Source organism: Prinia subflava, chromosome 10 (genome assembly GCF_021018805.1).
Source record: "Prinia subflava isolate CZ2003 ecotype Zambia chromosome 10, Cam_Psub_1.2, whole genome shotgun sequence".
NCBI classification, from domain to species: Eukaryota; Metazoa; Chordata; class Aves; order Passeriformes; family Cisticolidae; genus Prinia; species Prinia subflava.
Genome location: NC_086256.1, coordinates 15,384,382 through 15,402,272, shown reverse-complemented (window position 1 = coordinate 15,402,272; position 17,891 = coordinate 15,384,382). Strand labels below are relative to the sequence as shown.

The 17,891-nt window shown below is 38.4% G+C and overlaps 1 protein-coding gene across 1 annotated transcript in view; it reads right to left on the bottom strand.

Moving 5' to 3' along the window:
• PKN2 (protein kinase N2) overlaps positions 1-17,889 on the bottom strand; it is a 53,785-nt gene extending 35,896 nt beyond the window's left edge. The window contains exon 1 of the mRNA XM_063407450.1: positions 17,757-17,889. Coding sequence (XP_063263520.1) covers positions 17,757-17,804 — 48 coding nt within the window. The 5' untranslated portion in view covers positions 17,805-17,889. The remainder of the gene's footprint in view (positions 1-17,756) is intronic.
• Between the last annotated feature and the right edge of the window lie 2 nt (positions 17,890-17,891).

Below are 17,891 nucleotides of genomic sequence, written 5' to 3'. Positions count from 1 at the left end.
GGGCCCCCAAAAGGTGCTCCAACTGCAGTAGACTAGCTTACAGAACTAGAATGCAGTGCTGTGCCAACACTAATGAGAGAAAGGGGCATAAGAGAGAGATTTCTTTGCTACAGAAGGGAAAGGAAACATTTTAAGAAATGTTGCCCTCAGTTACTTCTCATTGTAGCAGCACCTGATGGTTTTACACTAGGAGAAGAACCTGCAAGGACGCTCGCAAAGAAATCTGACATTGAAAGAAAATCACACTGACCTTTCCTACGATCACAAATCCTGATGGAGGCTGTGGCACAACACAGGTGGTGAGCACTCAAATGGGAGATGAACAAATGCCTACAGTACCCAAGCAGCACAACCACATATCCTGACAACAGGCGTGGTACAAACACTTCAGCAGTTTCCAGACTTTCATCTATAACTTTAAGGTACAACTCCAAGCCAAAAAATTCCAATGGAGTCCAGTACAGTGGAAACAAAACTTCCCCTCTCTAGTTTCAGATGTGCAGAAGAAATAGCAAAATCCTGGTTCCATGAATAGGGACTGCTGTCACGACCTTTATCAACAAGAAGATCAATATATGAAATGATGCCTATAACAATGCCACTTCTCCATTCTCTATGAGACTTAGCTTAGCTTATGAGACTTAGCTTTCATTTAGCTTCTCATCACATATGAGAATAATACTCAGAAGAAAATGGCATTTTATGTAAGCAGTATGGTTTCAAACAGACCACATGGTAGGTGAAGCTCTGTTAAATGCCAAAATATAAACAATTCCTTTCAAGATACAGGGAAAAAGGTTTTATGAAATGTTAATACCAGAGTGCACACTGAAAATATCACCAATAATGATGTATCATAGCACTGTGCCAAGAAGACTGAAGTAATTCCCCTAAAACACAGCCTCACCAAGATGCATGTAACCAAAGCACTGAAATGATAATTTCTCATCTAATGCCTGTAACATTATCATGGCATATATTAATAATGTGGCAAATATGCACACTCCCCTTTAAAAGATGAGGAAAACAGGTGGATTAAGTGACAGTTCAACAAATGAAAGAGCACCAAGTTCAAAGAAGCACAAAATATTTCAAGACAAAGTTCCTCGGCCTCAGATCCTGGAGTTGTACACTTACTGTACTGGGCTGGGCAATGAAAATAGACAGGTATCTGTCTCCTACCTCCTACAGCGAACACAAGAATTTAATGCACAAAATTTTCTAAATTTGAACTGAAAAATTTGGTCTTCTTTTGAGAAATGTCTTGGTGAAAAAAAAATTTGAGATCCCATAAAAACATGAAGACTGCTAAACAGCAGAGAAATGAGAATTTTTTGTGTGTGTTTGAAAGTTTGAGGCTTCTTTAAAATAAAAACCCCTTAAATTTTAAAACTGATAGCAAAACTATGTATTGTCAGGGACCTAGGCATTTGTGAATTTGGGGGTTTTTGCTTGTTCCTTTAAACACTGTAAAAAACCCACAGGAGTTACTGTTTTTTTTCAGGAGAACACATACAATTTTCTGTACCATATAAATATATAAACAACATCATCCTAATGGCCTAAAGTTATTTCTTGAATATATAAAGCATGTACTTTAAAAATACGGTGTATTTTAATAAACTTGCCAAACCCTACATAGGGGTATCCATGGTATCCCATTTCTTTCAGAAATTCATACTTTCATTTTGAATTACTGCCGGAAACTGAAACCAGGAACGGGGCTTGAGAGAAATTCATATCACAAGACTTGCCTCAGTTTGACCTGAGTGACTTCTCTGTAGTTACATTAAGCTCAAGTTTGGTGCAAGCAGCTGTTCCAACGCTGTGAAGTGCTTCAAGTCTAACCTAAGTTACTCAGGAAACAGGACAATTTCAGATAAAGGTAAGGTCATGCACATGTTGTGTGGCAAATTTGCCTCTGTGTACGAGTAATACAGAAACTGATCTGTCCACCAGGGAGAAATGCTCTCCCCCTTCCCCATACTGCTGCCACCAGAACCACTGAGATATCTGTTAAACTGCATGTTAAAGCAAACACCTAAAGCCAAGAACTGCTGCTGCTACTGAAAGTTAGTAATTTTGCTTTATGTCACTCCAATATAAATATGTTTATTGCATTTTTTTCATATAAAACATTTACCTGGTTTTGGCTAACATTCAGAGCAAAGTAATATTATACATGTAGCTCAAGATGTTTGAAAAAATAATGTCACTACATTATCCAAACTACAGGACGTGCTACTTAATTTGGTAGAAGAGATTTTCAAAGGTAAAAGGGTCAAGTCAACAGACATGAGTCACAATCACGTCTTATGACTTTGATAACTCCTCCTCAAACTCAATGCACACTGTACAAAGGTGATAATTTGGTGGGCATGCATCCAAAAATATACTTGCTTTAAAAAGAAGTTACCATTGCAACCATACGTTTTCAACAGCTGTAATGTTAACATTAAGATAAACATGTGTGGGTATGTGGGTAAATTTCTGCTTGTGAAGAAGTTTTAATTACTATGCAGAAAGACAAAAATAAAACCTCAAGGAATCCAAACCCTAATTTATTAATGCTTAATGAAAATCAGGTTCAGTCCCAGTGGTAAGGTATTTTTCTCATATTATGATAAAAATGAATTAACTACTAAAAAGGTGTTATTTATCTATCTTGGGTAATGCAACATCCTGTTCATCCACAAATCCCAGTATCAGCTATTACTGCATTTGTTAAATGGTGGTACTTCAGTGTAACACACTTTAACTAAACTGCAAGAGAAGAATGCTAAAATACCTTGCTACAGAAACAAGTCATTGCAATTGGAACTTCTCTGTTCTTTCAGTGCAGGTTAAAAATCTCAAACATTGAAATGATGCAAAAAAAATCCTCAGAACAGGAATTTCTCAACAATACATTTAAGTATCAGGACATTGTTAAAGACCAATACACTGAATTTCTTTAGTCTGAAAAGTACAATAAAGGGGTCCCTGTATGAAAATCTCCATTTCTGAGATGGATAGTTAGCAATTGAAAAGAAAACCTCTCAAATTTATTTGTTTCTGGCAATTTGAACTTTCAGCACAGACAACTGATATGTTAGTCCACTTTACTATGTTTTACAGGAGCTATTTTTAGCCATTTCAAAACGAATGGAAGAGTTGAGAGTGTACATTCCACGCAAATTAAGCCATCATCTTTAGCAGCCAACTATTTTGTACATTATAAACGCAGCAATACATATCAGAGATAATACTAACATCTGTTTTGTAAGGCAAGAGGCCAAGTGGTTAAATACTAGATCCTGGTGAAGGAACCAGATTTGTTTGCTTTCTAGGACTGTGTGCAACAGTGGCTTCACCAGAGCTTATGGGTTTCCCAGCTTGGTAACTGGATCTGTTATTCCAGGAAAGGGGTGTATGTATTTACACCAAGGATCTGTGTCTTCATACTCTAGCATTGAGAGCTCCTTCATAGTAGCTTGGGTTGTTACATCTGAAATTACTCAAGTTCACAGCCTACACTCCAACCAGCTGGAAATCCTGCTCCTGCAGTAAAAGAAGGATAGGAAAGTCTCCTTAAATCCCTTCCTCACCTTTTACAGGTGATCAGTAGAAAAGATCACTTCTCCCTATTGGTACTGCCACACCCAAAATTCCACTTGTAGAGATGCAGGCATCTCATTCCATGCTCTTCCAGTAAAAGTTTACGTATGAACACAGGGTTATTTATAGAAGCATTACTTCATGTCCCATTTTTCTGAGACTTCTTCAGAGCATTACTGATGCACATTGTGATACACTTGAATAGTATTTTTGCAATCCTTCTTTCTCTGAGCCTTAAAGTATGGTAGAAAGATTCTCACTGGCTCTTAATGTCCATTTTCTATTTAAGAATTCCCTAGACATTATAGAGTTATGAAGAAATAGAATCCTGTCTTAACCTACAACAGAAGCCAAAAGAACATTGCCTGACTTAACTGCTTTATATGCAACAGCAATGAAAAAGGGGCAGGTGATTTCACTTACTACATGGATTACAAAAAATTCTTAATACATTTCTAAATACAAACCTGCCTAAAGCTTTGGTTTTAAAACCTTTCTACATTTTCTTAGTTTTTAGGAACACTGATTCCCCACTCCCTGCAAGACAGTACTCTAAGTAAATCTACTTTTTTATGACCTAAAATGAACATATGACTTACATATTAAGTTTGCAGTGGAAAGCGTAGAATAAAAGCCTAGGATTTTAGCAAAGGATTTCTTAATGTATATTAAACAAATTTTACTCTTTATGTTCAGTCTCAGCACCATCTCCCAAGTAAGCTATTTCCTGTTTTGCACACATACTTGCATAGTACTATCCTCCATCTAGCACTTGTTACCAGCACAGTTCAGTACCAGTTAAATAGAAAATGGGAAACATCGGTTTCAAAATTATCAATGCACCAATGAGACCTGAAACATAACAGAAATAAAGCAGAACAAACCAACAGTTTTTCAATGCATGATGTATAGACATACATACAAAACTAAATCTTAAAGGATATCCTATAAAACCATGTATACATAATAATAGCACAAAGGTCTCACCTTACAACTGCATTAAATTAGGGGAATGCTGTTGCTTTCTATACTGCTGAGTATTCAGAAAACCCACAACGAGACATACTTGGTGATCTCAATACCCTTCCTTTTTCAGAGTGGGTAAGGTTACACATGCATTCTATGTGTTCTCCAGCAGCAACCCTGTGAAGGGAACCTTGAATGTGGTATGGACCCTGTTTATCCCAAATCAATCAATTTTTTAATACTAAAAGCCTCACCCTATTTTACAGGGCACATATAAACAGCAGTTTTCATATCCACAATTTCAAAAAACATCCTAGAAATACTTGTTGCCAATGTGAATCTGATTTTGGTATGCTCCTAACTTTTGAGGCGTTTTTCTTCAAGACTAAAAGTTTTCCATTTCCGTTCAGGAGTATTTCAGTTAGCAGCCTGAGAAAAACCTCCAGTTACTACTAGAAAAGTACTACTAGTACTTCAGGTACCGTACCATGAAAAATATGTTATGCAAAAGTAGAATATTCTGCTTTATTAATAACTAAGAACTACCAAAAGATACTTTAGATATGACATTGAGCAAAACCTTCATGAAGAAGTGCCTTAAGCTAAGGAAAGAAAGTACTGCAGTCAGAAGCTATTTATGGTTGAAGTTTAACCTGCTGCATTCCCCAGAGTATCTACAATGTATTCCTCTATAATGACCTGTCTAATCTAAAGCATGTCATCTTTAGGAGGCAAAAATACACAAATTATCTTCTGCCTGAAAAATACCAGCAGGAAGATGACTCCTACTTGATGAAAGAGACTTGCATATTCTGAAATTTAAGTGTTACATGGTTGTGGCTGTTTCCTAACTGCACTTGGAAGGGGCTGATTATGAGTGGGTGGGGTGTGTTTTTTGATGCTCTCCCAAGTATTGTATTAAAGATGTCAAGAGTCACAGGAGAAAAATAAAAATCAGTCTCTAAAATAAAAAAAGAAATTAAACTACAAAAATAAAGTACAGTCCCAATCTGTCTACACCATTTTCCAAATTAAGCTAAGATACTATATTTAGCTCAGGCTACCATCCTCTCAACTCTAAACATCTCTGACCTCTCTGAGCATTAGTGGTTTCTTTTTCATGCCCTTCGCACTGTTTTACCCAGCCAGGACACAATGAACCAGCATTTTAATGAACATTCTGGGGTACAGCCAATGCTTCTGCCTAGGCACAGGTCCTCCTCATTTTCTGAAGATGCCAGAACCACAGCCAGCTAACCCTGAGTGAGGAAGAGGCAGCTCTGTTCATTCCCAGTATACGCCACTAAAATCCTCACTGCCTTTGTATCTCAGGTTTGCAGGAATTCCCAGCAGTTGTACTTCACTACATACTAAGCATATTCATTGCAATAAAGAAACATATATGTCAGGACAGTAGACAGATTATTTTATAACAGTGGAAAAATGAATAGAAGCAATTAGAAACATATGATATTTTCAATGTACATTGTCAGTAAAGTGCAAGACCAAAACTAGTGGAAGAATTTGCAGGAAAAAACTACATGCCAGATAGATATGAAGAACTAAATAGTTCAGCTCCATAGTTCAGAAAATGTATGTGAATCAATTCAGAATATGGATGCTTGTAGTTAAGTTTTAAAAAACTGTTTACTTCAAGTACTGTATAAAACTTAAATTGACAGTGAATTAATTAGAGTAGATGCAACAGATGGGAAGGGAGGCAAATGCTGAAAAAAGGAAATGCTACTTTTGAGCTCATAAAATAGTATAGTCTACTGTAGGAAGAAAAAAAAATTGCAAAAATGGAAGACCATTAGCAGAACTTGGATCTCCCTTGCTTTTCTTTCATACTCAAGGTCATCCAGTTCAAGAATGCCACTGGAGTTCAAGAAATCAATTCCCACATGCACAGAAACTGCTGCCCTGACAGTGTCACTCCCATCAGTAAGTTACTCCCATCAAAAAGGAACACCTCAAAATAGTGCTGGCTGCTAACCTGAAAAATATATGATGATACTGGACACCCCTCTACAGCAGGCCATCGATGATTCCTTTTCCTCCTGCACTTAAGCAATTTCTAAGGATTTTTTTAAAAGTCTGTTAGAATTAATTTAAAACAAGAGAATATATTCACTCGCTCTCTTGTATGGAATCCTAAAACAAACAAAGACCAATTTCTAAAGCAATTAAATTTACAACTGTAAATTATTTCTGCATTATGTAGCATGTTACAAGCAAAGGTGGAATTCAAGAAAAGAGTTTGCCCCCAAAACAAAAATTAACTGCTGATAAATGCCACATACTTTGCCATAGATTAATATTTTATTTGAAAAATTCACATACAAAATGAAAAGGAAAAAAGTCAAATCGAGATGTTCCCTTGCGCAGTGGCTTGCTTATATACTGAGGAATCATATTTGAACCAGCTTAATAAAAATGAATAGTTAAAACTAGATTTTTTCATCCAACAGAAAAACACTTAGTTTGATTCACACTAACTTGCACAAATAAAGAAGTAGAGCACAATTAAAAAACTCTCTGAAAGAAATGATGTTGTTCTAATGTCGAAGCACTCTCTGTTTTAGTTTTCAAAATGTCATGTTCCCATTTTTTCAGAAGAGGAGAAACCAAAGACATAAATTGTAGCAACTTGAGGAAAACTCCCTAAATAATGAGTTAAGTTTCAATAACAAAATTTAAGTAATCTTTCTGAGGACCCCTAGTTATGGATATTATAATTTGCAAATCATAACTGTTGATATCCAGGCATTCTCAGCCTAAAACAACAGCTTCATATGAGCTTATAAATAAGCAACAAACAAACTCAAATATTGAAGAAAACATGCTTCCATTAAAGGAGATTGCCGAGTCCCAAATGGGCAGCAGTTCAAGAATGCTACATGAGTAGTCAGGCATGTACGATTTACAGTACAGTTCTTACTTTTCTACTGCTGTCACTAAGTTTAGAATATGTCTACAAAAAGGCCTTGCTGATTTTAAAATGTTCTGTAGATCTGTATGCTTGTTTTTGTATTTTTCAATAAAAGTCTTTGAAACTTTGTCTTCTGTAATCATTTGCTAGAATCTGGTTTACTGTATTGGGTCTCCCCTCTGATTATGCCCATGTAATTCCCTACATGCTCTGGACAGGCTGCAGGCAGCACACACCTTTACAACTTCAGAGGTTAATAATACTTGTCAGAAAAGCTGACACTTCTTAGTCATCATTTATCTTGTAATTTTAGCTTCCACAATTTGAGTATGAGGAAAAAAAGAATCTTGTCATGTCATATGCAGATCTATCTGTAAAGGAAATATCCCCTTAAAACACATTCCACCTAATTGTTTTACAGTGTCTTCCCATATAAATAAACATATAAAGTTGAAAAGCAATGGATGGTTTTACATATTGTGCTTGCAAAAAAGCAACAGGCCACACAGTCAATTTGCATTACTTCTGAATTCTCAGCAATAGCTTTGGATGCTTTTGGGCTTATGTTACTTAAAAATCCAAGTGATAACATGTATCACACTGATGAAAAAGAAACTTCAATCTCATACCTAGTAAACTCAGTGCTATAAATAGGGCAAGTCCTAAAATCTATAAAAAAAGGAAGGGGTTATGTTCCTCTTTCTGCAGAAGAGAAATAAGAAAGGTAGAAAAACAGAACTAAGCAAGTTTTTTCCATTTTAATAAGGACTGGCATAAAGTTCCTAGCCTACGTTACAGAAATAAGCCTGTTGTTACCAAGAGAGCTTTGGAACACCTGGAATCACCAAAAAAATCTCCTTGTTTATTTTAAACATAATCTTTCACCTCAACAGCACAAATAGAATACATTCAGGGTTTGCAAGTACAAGGAGAATGAGAAAGAAGTGATAATTTTAAAATTTATTCAACACAAGAACACTGAAAACATTTAATCACTTGGTTACCTCAAACTTCTTCTGCACCAGATTTTTAGGCCTTTTCTCCCCCAAATTTGGCTAGACCTCTGAAACACAGCATCAATCTTGTACACAGTAGTGCAGTCCTCTAAGTGGTGCTTTAATTGATGCTCCATTCAGATATTTTCTTATCGCAAACATTTAACTCATCATTGTATGGGGTTCTTTCCCCGACTGAATATTCAAATGTCTCACAGTTATCAAGCTACTCATTAACTAATAAATGTATTCATACCAAGCTGGATGTAATACCTCAGCCTCTTCATTATCTTTATGGACAGTACTTCATGGTATTACTTGCACAGTACTTTGCCTTTACTCCAACATTCAATCCGATCCATTTCAATTGTACATTCACTTTTTCTTCCATTTCAGTTAGAGAAATAACAAAAAGACTCCAGATTTTTCAAAACTACTTCTTGCACTGAGTGCATAAAAGGTTTAACAGAAAATGTTCACCACTTCTGAAAGTGAGCTAATAAACTTGGGGTTATATCCCTACACCAACCTCAGGTACTGCTACGAAACCCTACCACTGTTCTCAGCCTTCAACATCAAACTAAATGTAACTACATCTTCCATCCATGCATGATGTCCAAACCAACTCTATCTTTCATGCTTTTTCAGACAAACAGGTTTTCACTGCCACATGCATATTGTGAGACTTCCTGCTTGAGGAAGGTAAAGCTAGAAAAGAATTGCCACAGACAAGTGCTTGGACTGTTCATTACCTGCATATTCACCTGCAGCAGAATCGGACTCCTCACAGTCCTCAGCTGCAAATCTGTAATCTGATAAACATTTTACTGCATCAACCACCACTGCAGGCAAAAAAAAGAAGCATCCTATAGAACCAGCAGTCCTGACCTCCCCTAACAGTTTGTTCCTGCCCAGACCATCCACTGATATATGCCAGTACAAACCTTTACACAGCCACACAGTGAACTGCAATTATGAACCTGCTCTGGCTGCAAACTAACCTAGGGGTGACAAAACCCAACAAAACAAAACAACAAAATCTGTTCACCATATAGCTGCCTGTGCAAAAAAAAAAAAAAAAAAAAAAAAAAAAAGTAAAGCAACACAATATGGCACACGCTCACTTTCAGCAGTGGTACCAGCTGACAAAGTCTGACACCTTCTTTGAGCAACAGACTCAAGTCTGTATGGGCAAAGCTTCCAGTTCTAGCATGACATCATCAATGAACCAACTTGAACTTTTCCATCCTAAATTTACATCACAGAGCTGCCTTACATCTTATTGCAACAAAGAAAACCAAACAGAATATACTTTTGACAGTTTTCAAAAATACATACATTAAAGTTCCTAAGTTCACAGGGCAACTATGGCACTAGTGATATACTAAACCATATCACTATTACCTGGTTAATTAGACAGTTTGTGTTTGGGATTTTGAAATGTTAAAAAAAAGGAAATTTTTTCTGATGTTTTATACATCAACTCTCTCTTTCTCCTCAAAAGTTATATGAAGTTTATATATAAAAAAAGATATACATACATGCAGCTGAATAGAAGAATAATTTCAGAACACCTACATACTGCAATTATTTACGAGCACTATTTCAGGTAAGTAACAAACTTATTATTACTTCTTATTAATTTTAATAACCTATTTATTTCAATACTCTAACAAATATGAGTACATAGGATATTGCATATGCATTTATGAAGTTCATTTACATGTATTTACTTTTAAAATTTCATTAGAGAAAACGTATATGGTAGTGATGTTCAAGTACTTTTGAGTATTAAGAGCTAAAAAAAACCCAAACAACCACAAGGTGCATCAGCGCCCACATTCCAAGAATTGAGCAATATTCTCTGGATTTAGGGCTCAGAAAACTATTACTGTTGTATTTACCCACAAGAAAAGTTCTCCTTTCTGACCTGATCTGCTTGGAAGTGTTTCATCACAGTAACAAACAGAGCCCCACAATATTCCTGAGATTTACCACAGAACTTCAGTACAATCTTTTAGTACCTTGGTATTGCAGACTTAGTTAATTAGAATGCCTTTTCCTGGCTATAGATCTGCATTTTGTTACATCCTAGTAACAAATGTGGAAAGTTGAATGAAAGCTGTCTCCCTGATTCTTCTCAATACAAACGGAACTGATTCTGCTTTCATTTTCAGGCTGTGTTCTTGTGTTTAATGGAAACTTAAAATCTCTGAACCCTACTACCATGTTGCAAGGTAACAAATGTCAGAAAAACCTCAAGAGGAAAAACAGTTTGCTTCAACACCAGACTCCCGTACATAACACCACAGACAGGAACCAGATATTAGAGGCTTCAAGCTCTCCAATCTGCACTTATTTAGAGAAGTCAGAAACTCTCAGTCATTTAAAAACCAATACATCTCCAGTGAAGAAAACAAAGCTTAAAGGAATACACAGGAATTGGAGGTAGAAAAAGTGAGCTAATTTAGTCACGTCCACATTCAGGCTTTTACTAACCCTGACTTGGATGCTGGGCCAGAGCATACTGTCCCTGGGTCTTGCCACATATGGCACAAAAAAGGAACAGGGAAATGCTGCAGATATTAAACTTTCATAGCCCAGCCTTATCCAGTCATCATTTCTTATTTGGTACCTACCTGATAGCTAGCTATGTATCTACAGTAAAATAACAAAGCTTTAGTATAGATATACTTCGAAATACCTGGGAAAATACATTTCTACTAATATTCCTATTTTTTCCTGGCTGCCCAGTGGAAGCAACAAACTCCACTACTGAGCACAGTCTTGCCACCTCTGTGCATCCACTCCAGAAGTGCTCTCTACACCACAGCAGCAGTAAACAGGAAGCACAACCATAGTGGGCATAATGTTGATACAAAGTATAGGAAACTTTATCTACACCTAACATCAAGAAAAATGTAAGGCGTGGCCTGCTCTTAAAAAACAATCAGCTCACCACTACCCAGCTGGTGGTCCCACATCTGAGCCATAGTAACTGCTCACATGAACCCTTCCAGCTCACCCTACTCCTGAAGCTGAATTCACTGCCCCAAAGAGCTTCATTTCAGCCCCTTCTATTAACCAGAGCAGAACAGCAGCAGACTCCCAGCAAAGCTGGCCCATTCAGCTCAACATAAGCCTGCAAACGCGCACTCTGTGCTGTTCATGTGAGTGTCTCCTCACCACAGAACCCTCAGCTACCTCATCCTCACCAGCCACCAGAATCTGCACCGGCAAACCTGACGGACGCCACAAAACTTCCTTAGTTTGACATAAAGTCACAGAATTCCTGACAGTTTGGAAAATCATCCCACAAAATCATGAACAAATTCAGAGGAGTACTTTGCTCCAAAGGATGTACTCCCAGACTGCAAGCAAGTCGATCAATTCACTGGTGAGATGTCAAACAGTGAGTAACCAGCAGCTGTAAAATGGCAGTAACAGAATTGGTGTTGATTTGTGTCACTGTGACATAACTGTATTGCTGCAGTTCAAATAAACAAACATATCAGATCTACTGTTACTTGTAAGGACAGGTCTAAAGCATTTCGTTAGCTACTGGCACTATTAGTTTCTGTTTTGACGCAGTACTTCTCAATCATCTCAAAGTAACAGAAGCCATGGATCCAACTCTCCTACATAAATCTCATTTCTTTAAAAAGAACCTCCCCCACGCACACCAAACACTAGCAAAGATGGTCTTTTGCTTACACCAGAACTGCAGACCAAGCATTAATAATTAAAGCTTCAAAGTACCACACAAATACTTTGCCCTTGCTACAGTGCAGTCTCATGAGAGATGCTTCAGCTCAGTCTGTTCTGAACCCATTCACCTACTGGACCCATACAGTGAAAAAATAAACAAAAAGCCTACCATCAACCAATTTGTACCAACTGTACAAGTGATTTCTACGAAAAGAAAAAAAAGAAAAAAAAGAAAAAAAAGAAAAAAAAAAAAAAAAAAAAAAAAAAAAAAAAAAAAAAAGAAAAAAAACCTGAGCCGTGCCCCTTACAATACATATAAGACTCTGTTACTCTGAATCTGTGAAGAGGTCTTAGTCTCTAATTCAGCACTGAGGCACTGATGAAGAAATTCTTAATCCCAACGTGAAATCCTCAAACCACTGTTTCCCAATGTAAAGGACATATTTATCTAGTTCTTCTACTGCAGATTTTAGGTTTCACTGTAACAAATGACCTTCACAATGTATAAAACTGTTCTAGAAGTGCTATTACATATAGTATAACTAAATACTTTTCTACTAGCCATCATTAATAATTTATCTTGAAAAGTAACAGATCTGGGTCATAAAAAGACAGCTGCTCTGATAAAGAAAATTCAGTCAAATGTATAAAAGTCTACATCATATACAAGCTCCTGTGTTAACAGGAAGACTAACAGAATTCAAAAAATGGAAAAAAAACCAAACAAAACCAAAAGCTCCACCCATGCCCCTACCAAAATGTATTTTAAGGACTCTTATGTTCCACTGAGAACAGGATGCATGTTTTGCTAATACAAGATTTGAACAGAGGACTGTTTAAAGAGTAATATACATCCGCAAATGGAAAAAAACACCGAAGTACTTCTCTAAATCCACCAATTGTGAAAGCATTTGTAGGGACCTAAGAAGTCACAAGCAGTTGTACACCCATTTTCATTTCTAAACTGCAATTGACTAGTTCAGGATATTTTCAACTGAATGTGACATTCTTTCCTCCTGAAGAAACAAGAGTCATTCAAAATTATTTAAAGCTAATTTGCCCTAGCTGAATATTATTTGAAGGCAGTCTTACTGCTGAGTGTTCAGCCCAATTACAATGTCGCTTCAAAACAGATTAATTAGGTTACTTGTACCTTTTTACAGTGTCCTTAGGCACTTGACCACAGCTAATAATAAATACCCAGTACTTTCTAACTCCAAAAAAAGCAGGCATCGTTACCTCTATTCTGAAGATGAGGAAACTGAGACATGAGTAAGCAAAGTTATCTGCTCAATGTCACCTAGCTGAGAGCAGTAAAGCCAGGAATGAAATACAGTTTTTCAGAGCCCCAGAGCCAGTAGTTTAACAAGTTGAAGTGCCCAATTTTATACACATTTATATAAAAAACATAGTTGTATAACCTCAGACTCAACTCTCCAATTTGTATTATGCACACCAACAAAATACTAAGCATTGTCCAGTCACATTAATGTGACAAATATTCTTGCCCTAGATATGAAATGGGAAAATAAAACAAACCAAAAACAATACTGGATGTGCCATCATATAATCACAACTTACAAATATTTCAGTTGTGGTACTGTTCATCGCTATTCAAAAAAATATACCGTGGCCGTGGCCTTCAAATGTGATTTTGTCAGGAAATTTATGCTTTACAATCCCTAAGTACAGCATCTTAGGAAATTAGGTGACCAGGGTATTAAAACATCCAGTAAAAAAATCCCTTTATGCTGACAAGTATAAAGACATTTTTCACAATGTTCTGTAATATTACAAATATGTCTGACAGTTGAATTTGAAAAATTAATTCCAGGTAGAGCCTTTAGCATTTCCATTTGAAGTAATGGAGAGTTTGTTACAAGCTTATTCACTTCAGACCATAGCCCAAGTTCTCTATCTTGACCAAACAATTTCATTTAAGCAAACAAACCCAAGTAATGTACTCTTTTTTCCCTGATATTAAACAAGTATTGCTTTGCAAAACACAACTTTGAATGAAGCAAAAAATTTTGGAAAATAAATCCTGTAACATTAACAATAAAACCCCCAAGTTTAGACGATTTACTGTCTAGAAAAGAAGTGGTAGTGAACACCTAGAAGTACTCAAGTGTAATCACTGTGCATACACAATGGTTTCATTTAACTACTCTTAGCAGTAACTTCTGTTAACCCAGCCATACCAATTTACTATGCTGACATCTACCATCACTGCCAAGAAAGCATATACACGTCACAAAAAAAAGTTCTTTTAATAATGATTTGAAAAAAAACCAAACCAACCTTTTTTTTTTTACACAAAAAACATAAAAAAAATTATTTTGTGGATGCCTTATTTAACAAACTACAGCAGTGTATGTTAGAGATTAATTTCTTTGAAAAAACAGAGTTACCACTTTCATCAGGAAGCAAAGAGTTAAAGACTGTGCAATTATCCTGAGAAGGAGCACTGGAGAGGCTAGTTTACCTGGTGTACAAAGTTCTAAGGGATGCAAGCCCAGAGAAGGACAGCAGAATTTTGGAAGAGAAGGCAACATCAGCAATACTGGTTCTTACCCAAGCTCATTCCTCCTCCTACTAAAGAACCTGTACTGGAGATAAAAGGAGGCAAAAAAGGGGTAATCTGGCTTTATGTAATCTTCCAATCTTTAGTAATCAGGCAATTTTGCTGGTGAAGCTAACAGAACAAACTAAAAAGAGGATTTGCTTATTGCCAAGTTTACCTTGTACTTTGCATTTGCTAACTGCTGAGAAATATGGGTTGCATTTTTCACTTTGAACAAACTTAGTTTAAAACTTGCTAAGTAGCAAGATATACTTTCCACATCCCACTATCAGTCTGAAAAATGTTTAAAGTAAAATAAAATATAGAAGGATGGATACAATATTTTGTAGAAAAAGCAGGACAGAAATACCAAGTGGATATTTGCTACCAGAAGTTCATAAGAAATTGCTCTATCTGATATGGCATCACTTATTTAAAGCACAGAACTTTCATTGTGAGAAGTGAGATCTAGAGTCTGTTTAAGGCCCATTTAATTAAGCCTTTGAAACAAGTACACATACCACATCTATGTTTTACCACTTTCCTATTAGCAACTGGTTATTTTGCTCTTTTGTTTTTCATATTTTCTCAGAATCCACTTCACATCCTGTTAGTCAGTAGTCGTGACAGTCTGCCAATCTTTCTGTCAGGAGCGTTCAATTGGTTTGTAGCTAGTGATCCACTTCCATCATCCTCACCCCACCGAGCAGTTCTCTTACTGCACGCTGAGTATCCAGGGCTGTCACAACCAGGTGCTCACAGCACACACCACAGCACAAAGCAATGGGTTACACTGATCACTCAGTGATACTTTAGAGCCCATGTCAGGAACAAGCCTGGCATTTACACTGGGTTAGCTTGTTTACAGTAAGTTTTCACATCTATTAATAAAACATCTAAACCACACATCACCCATGATCTAGATCAGCCCATGTACTTGACCCTTTAAACTTTTACTGTAGCCATGAATTCCACAACTTCCTCATCTTTCTGTGCCGGATTGCAATATGCAAGCAAAAGTCCATTTCACATATAAGCACTTTTTAAGTTAGAGCTCTTAGGATTGAGGAACTTCCCTCCTGAAGAAACACGAGTGAAATGGCGTAGCCTCACAGCTCACTGTAGTTCCCTTTACTTTCAGACCATACCACTAAAGAAACTTTTATGTAGAGGTATATGACAAGCAATTTTAGGTATTCCCAAGCAGAACTACTTTGATGCCTTTGTATTTCACTGCTAACATATGGCATGGCAAACAAAACACCATCTTTACAGTGGTTCTTTCTGATATTAAAGTTTATTTTAAAAATACCTAGGAGTTAGCAGTTCACAAAGCTTAAACCCCACTGGCATTCCCATGTTAACTTAACCTTTCTGTGTTATGCAAGAAAACGTATTGATACAGAAGTTACCACAAATAGTGGAAGAGAACAGTGCAACCAAAGAATCTAATCCATCCTAGTTTTTTGGTTGTTTGGTGCACTTTTTGTTTTGTGGGGTTTTTCTGTTTTTTTTTTTTAATTAGTACCACTGTCAGTCTCATTTTGCAAGGAAAAATGTAACAAAACAAAACCAAAACTAGCCTTTCTGATCCCCCAAATAAAAGTCTCCACTCATTTCTTTTTAAAGTCGTCGGAACCCTGCTCTGGGTACTTGTACAGAAATGTTGCCTCCATTTAGCTTACTTGAAACACTGCAATAGTTATTCACACAGCCCTCCACTTCAAACAGGTTTACCAGCTTATATATCATCGTATCAAGTTTGTATTAACATACTGATTCTTCCTAGGCACTTATGAGCCACTGAATAAAGCTGAGAATTTTAGATGGATTCTTAGCCTTCAGCCATCTCATGTGCTACAATATTAAGTACACTCCCACATCTGTTATACCTTCTCTTCCTTTGCTATTCAAGTGAGCATACCTCCAACATTCAGAATTACAGGAGAACTTAACAGCATTAAGGAAATAAAATTACTTTTTTTTTAAGAGATGCCTTTCTAATTTTTATTTGACTATTAAATTCAATACTTTCCATTTATGGACTTCTTACTTTGGTTCATTGTCCAACTAATAAATTAAGAGACACAATCTTTGCCTCGGTAAACATAACTTGCATGGATTTAGTGATGCATATTTAAAAAAGAAAAGAAAAGAGGTAGCAGGTTGTGCTGACATAAGATAAGAGCACAAAAGTGAAGCTCCGGAATTGCATCTAACCTTGCAGCTGACAAGCAGAGAAGTAACAGTTGCACAGCCAACCAAAACCGGTCAAATTACAGCGGGGGAAACCTCTAAGCCTTGAGCTTTCAACCTTTAACAGTGTTGAGGGTCTTTCGGGATTGTTTTTTTTGTAGTGACAAGAACCCTCGCCGTGTGACAAATGACGTTGATCGCACCATTTTCTCTTCTTCCCAAGCTCGGCGCTCAAGGCCTACAAGAAGGAAGCTGCTCCGGCTCCTGCGCGGTGCCATGTCCAGAGGAAAGAGAGGCTCTCTGCCTGACCCTGACGCGGGCGTGGGGTGGCTACCGGGAGCCCTCCGGGCCGGGCCCGGACCAGCGCCGTGCCCGGGACGCGGGCGAGGAGCGAGAGCTGCGGCCCCGTAGCGGCTCCGGCGCGGGCAGCCTCGGGGCGGGCGGAGGGAGCTCCCGGGGCGGCGGGGCCGCGGCCGGGGGCGCGGCCCGGGCAGGCCCCGCCGGAGGGACGCGGCCGCTCGGCGGGGGAAGGAGGGAGCCGAGCGGAGACAAAAGCGGGTCGCGGCCGGCGGCGGGGTGGGGCCGTGACCGGGCGGCGGCGCCTCCGCTCCCGGGGGAGAGCAGCGGGAAGAGGCCTGGGGTGGGCACGGGCTTCCGCCGGTCCCCCGGCCCGGGCTGGGCTGCGGTGGGCGTCCCGCGCCGAGCGGCGGGCAGGGGGCGGCGGGGCGCGGCGGCTCCTCCGTCCTCCGCGCCAGGAAAGGAGGGCAGTAGGGCTGGGGCGGCGCCCCTCGCCGCTTACCTGCAGCTCGGTGAAGAGGATCTCCCTCTCGGCCGCGTTGGACGCCATTTCGCCGGGGTTTGAAGTCCGCACCTGGGCGCTGCTGCCGCTGCCGCCGCCGCCGGCGGGGAGGGGAGCGAGGGAGGCGGGTCCGGG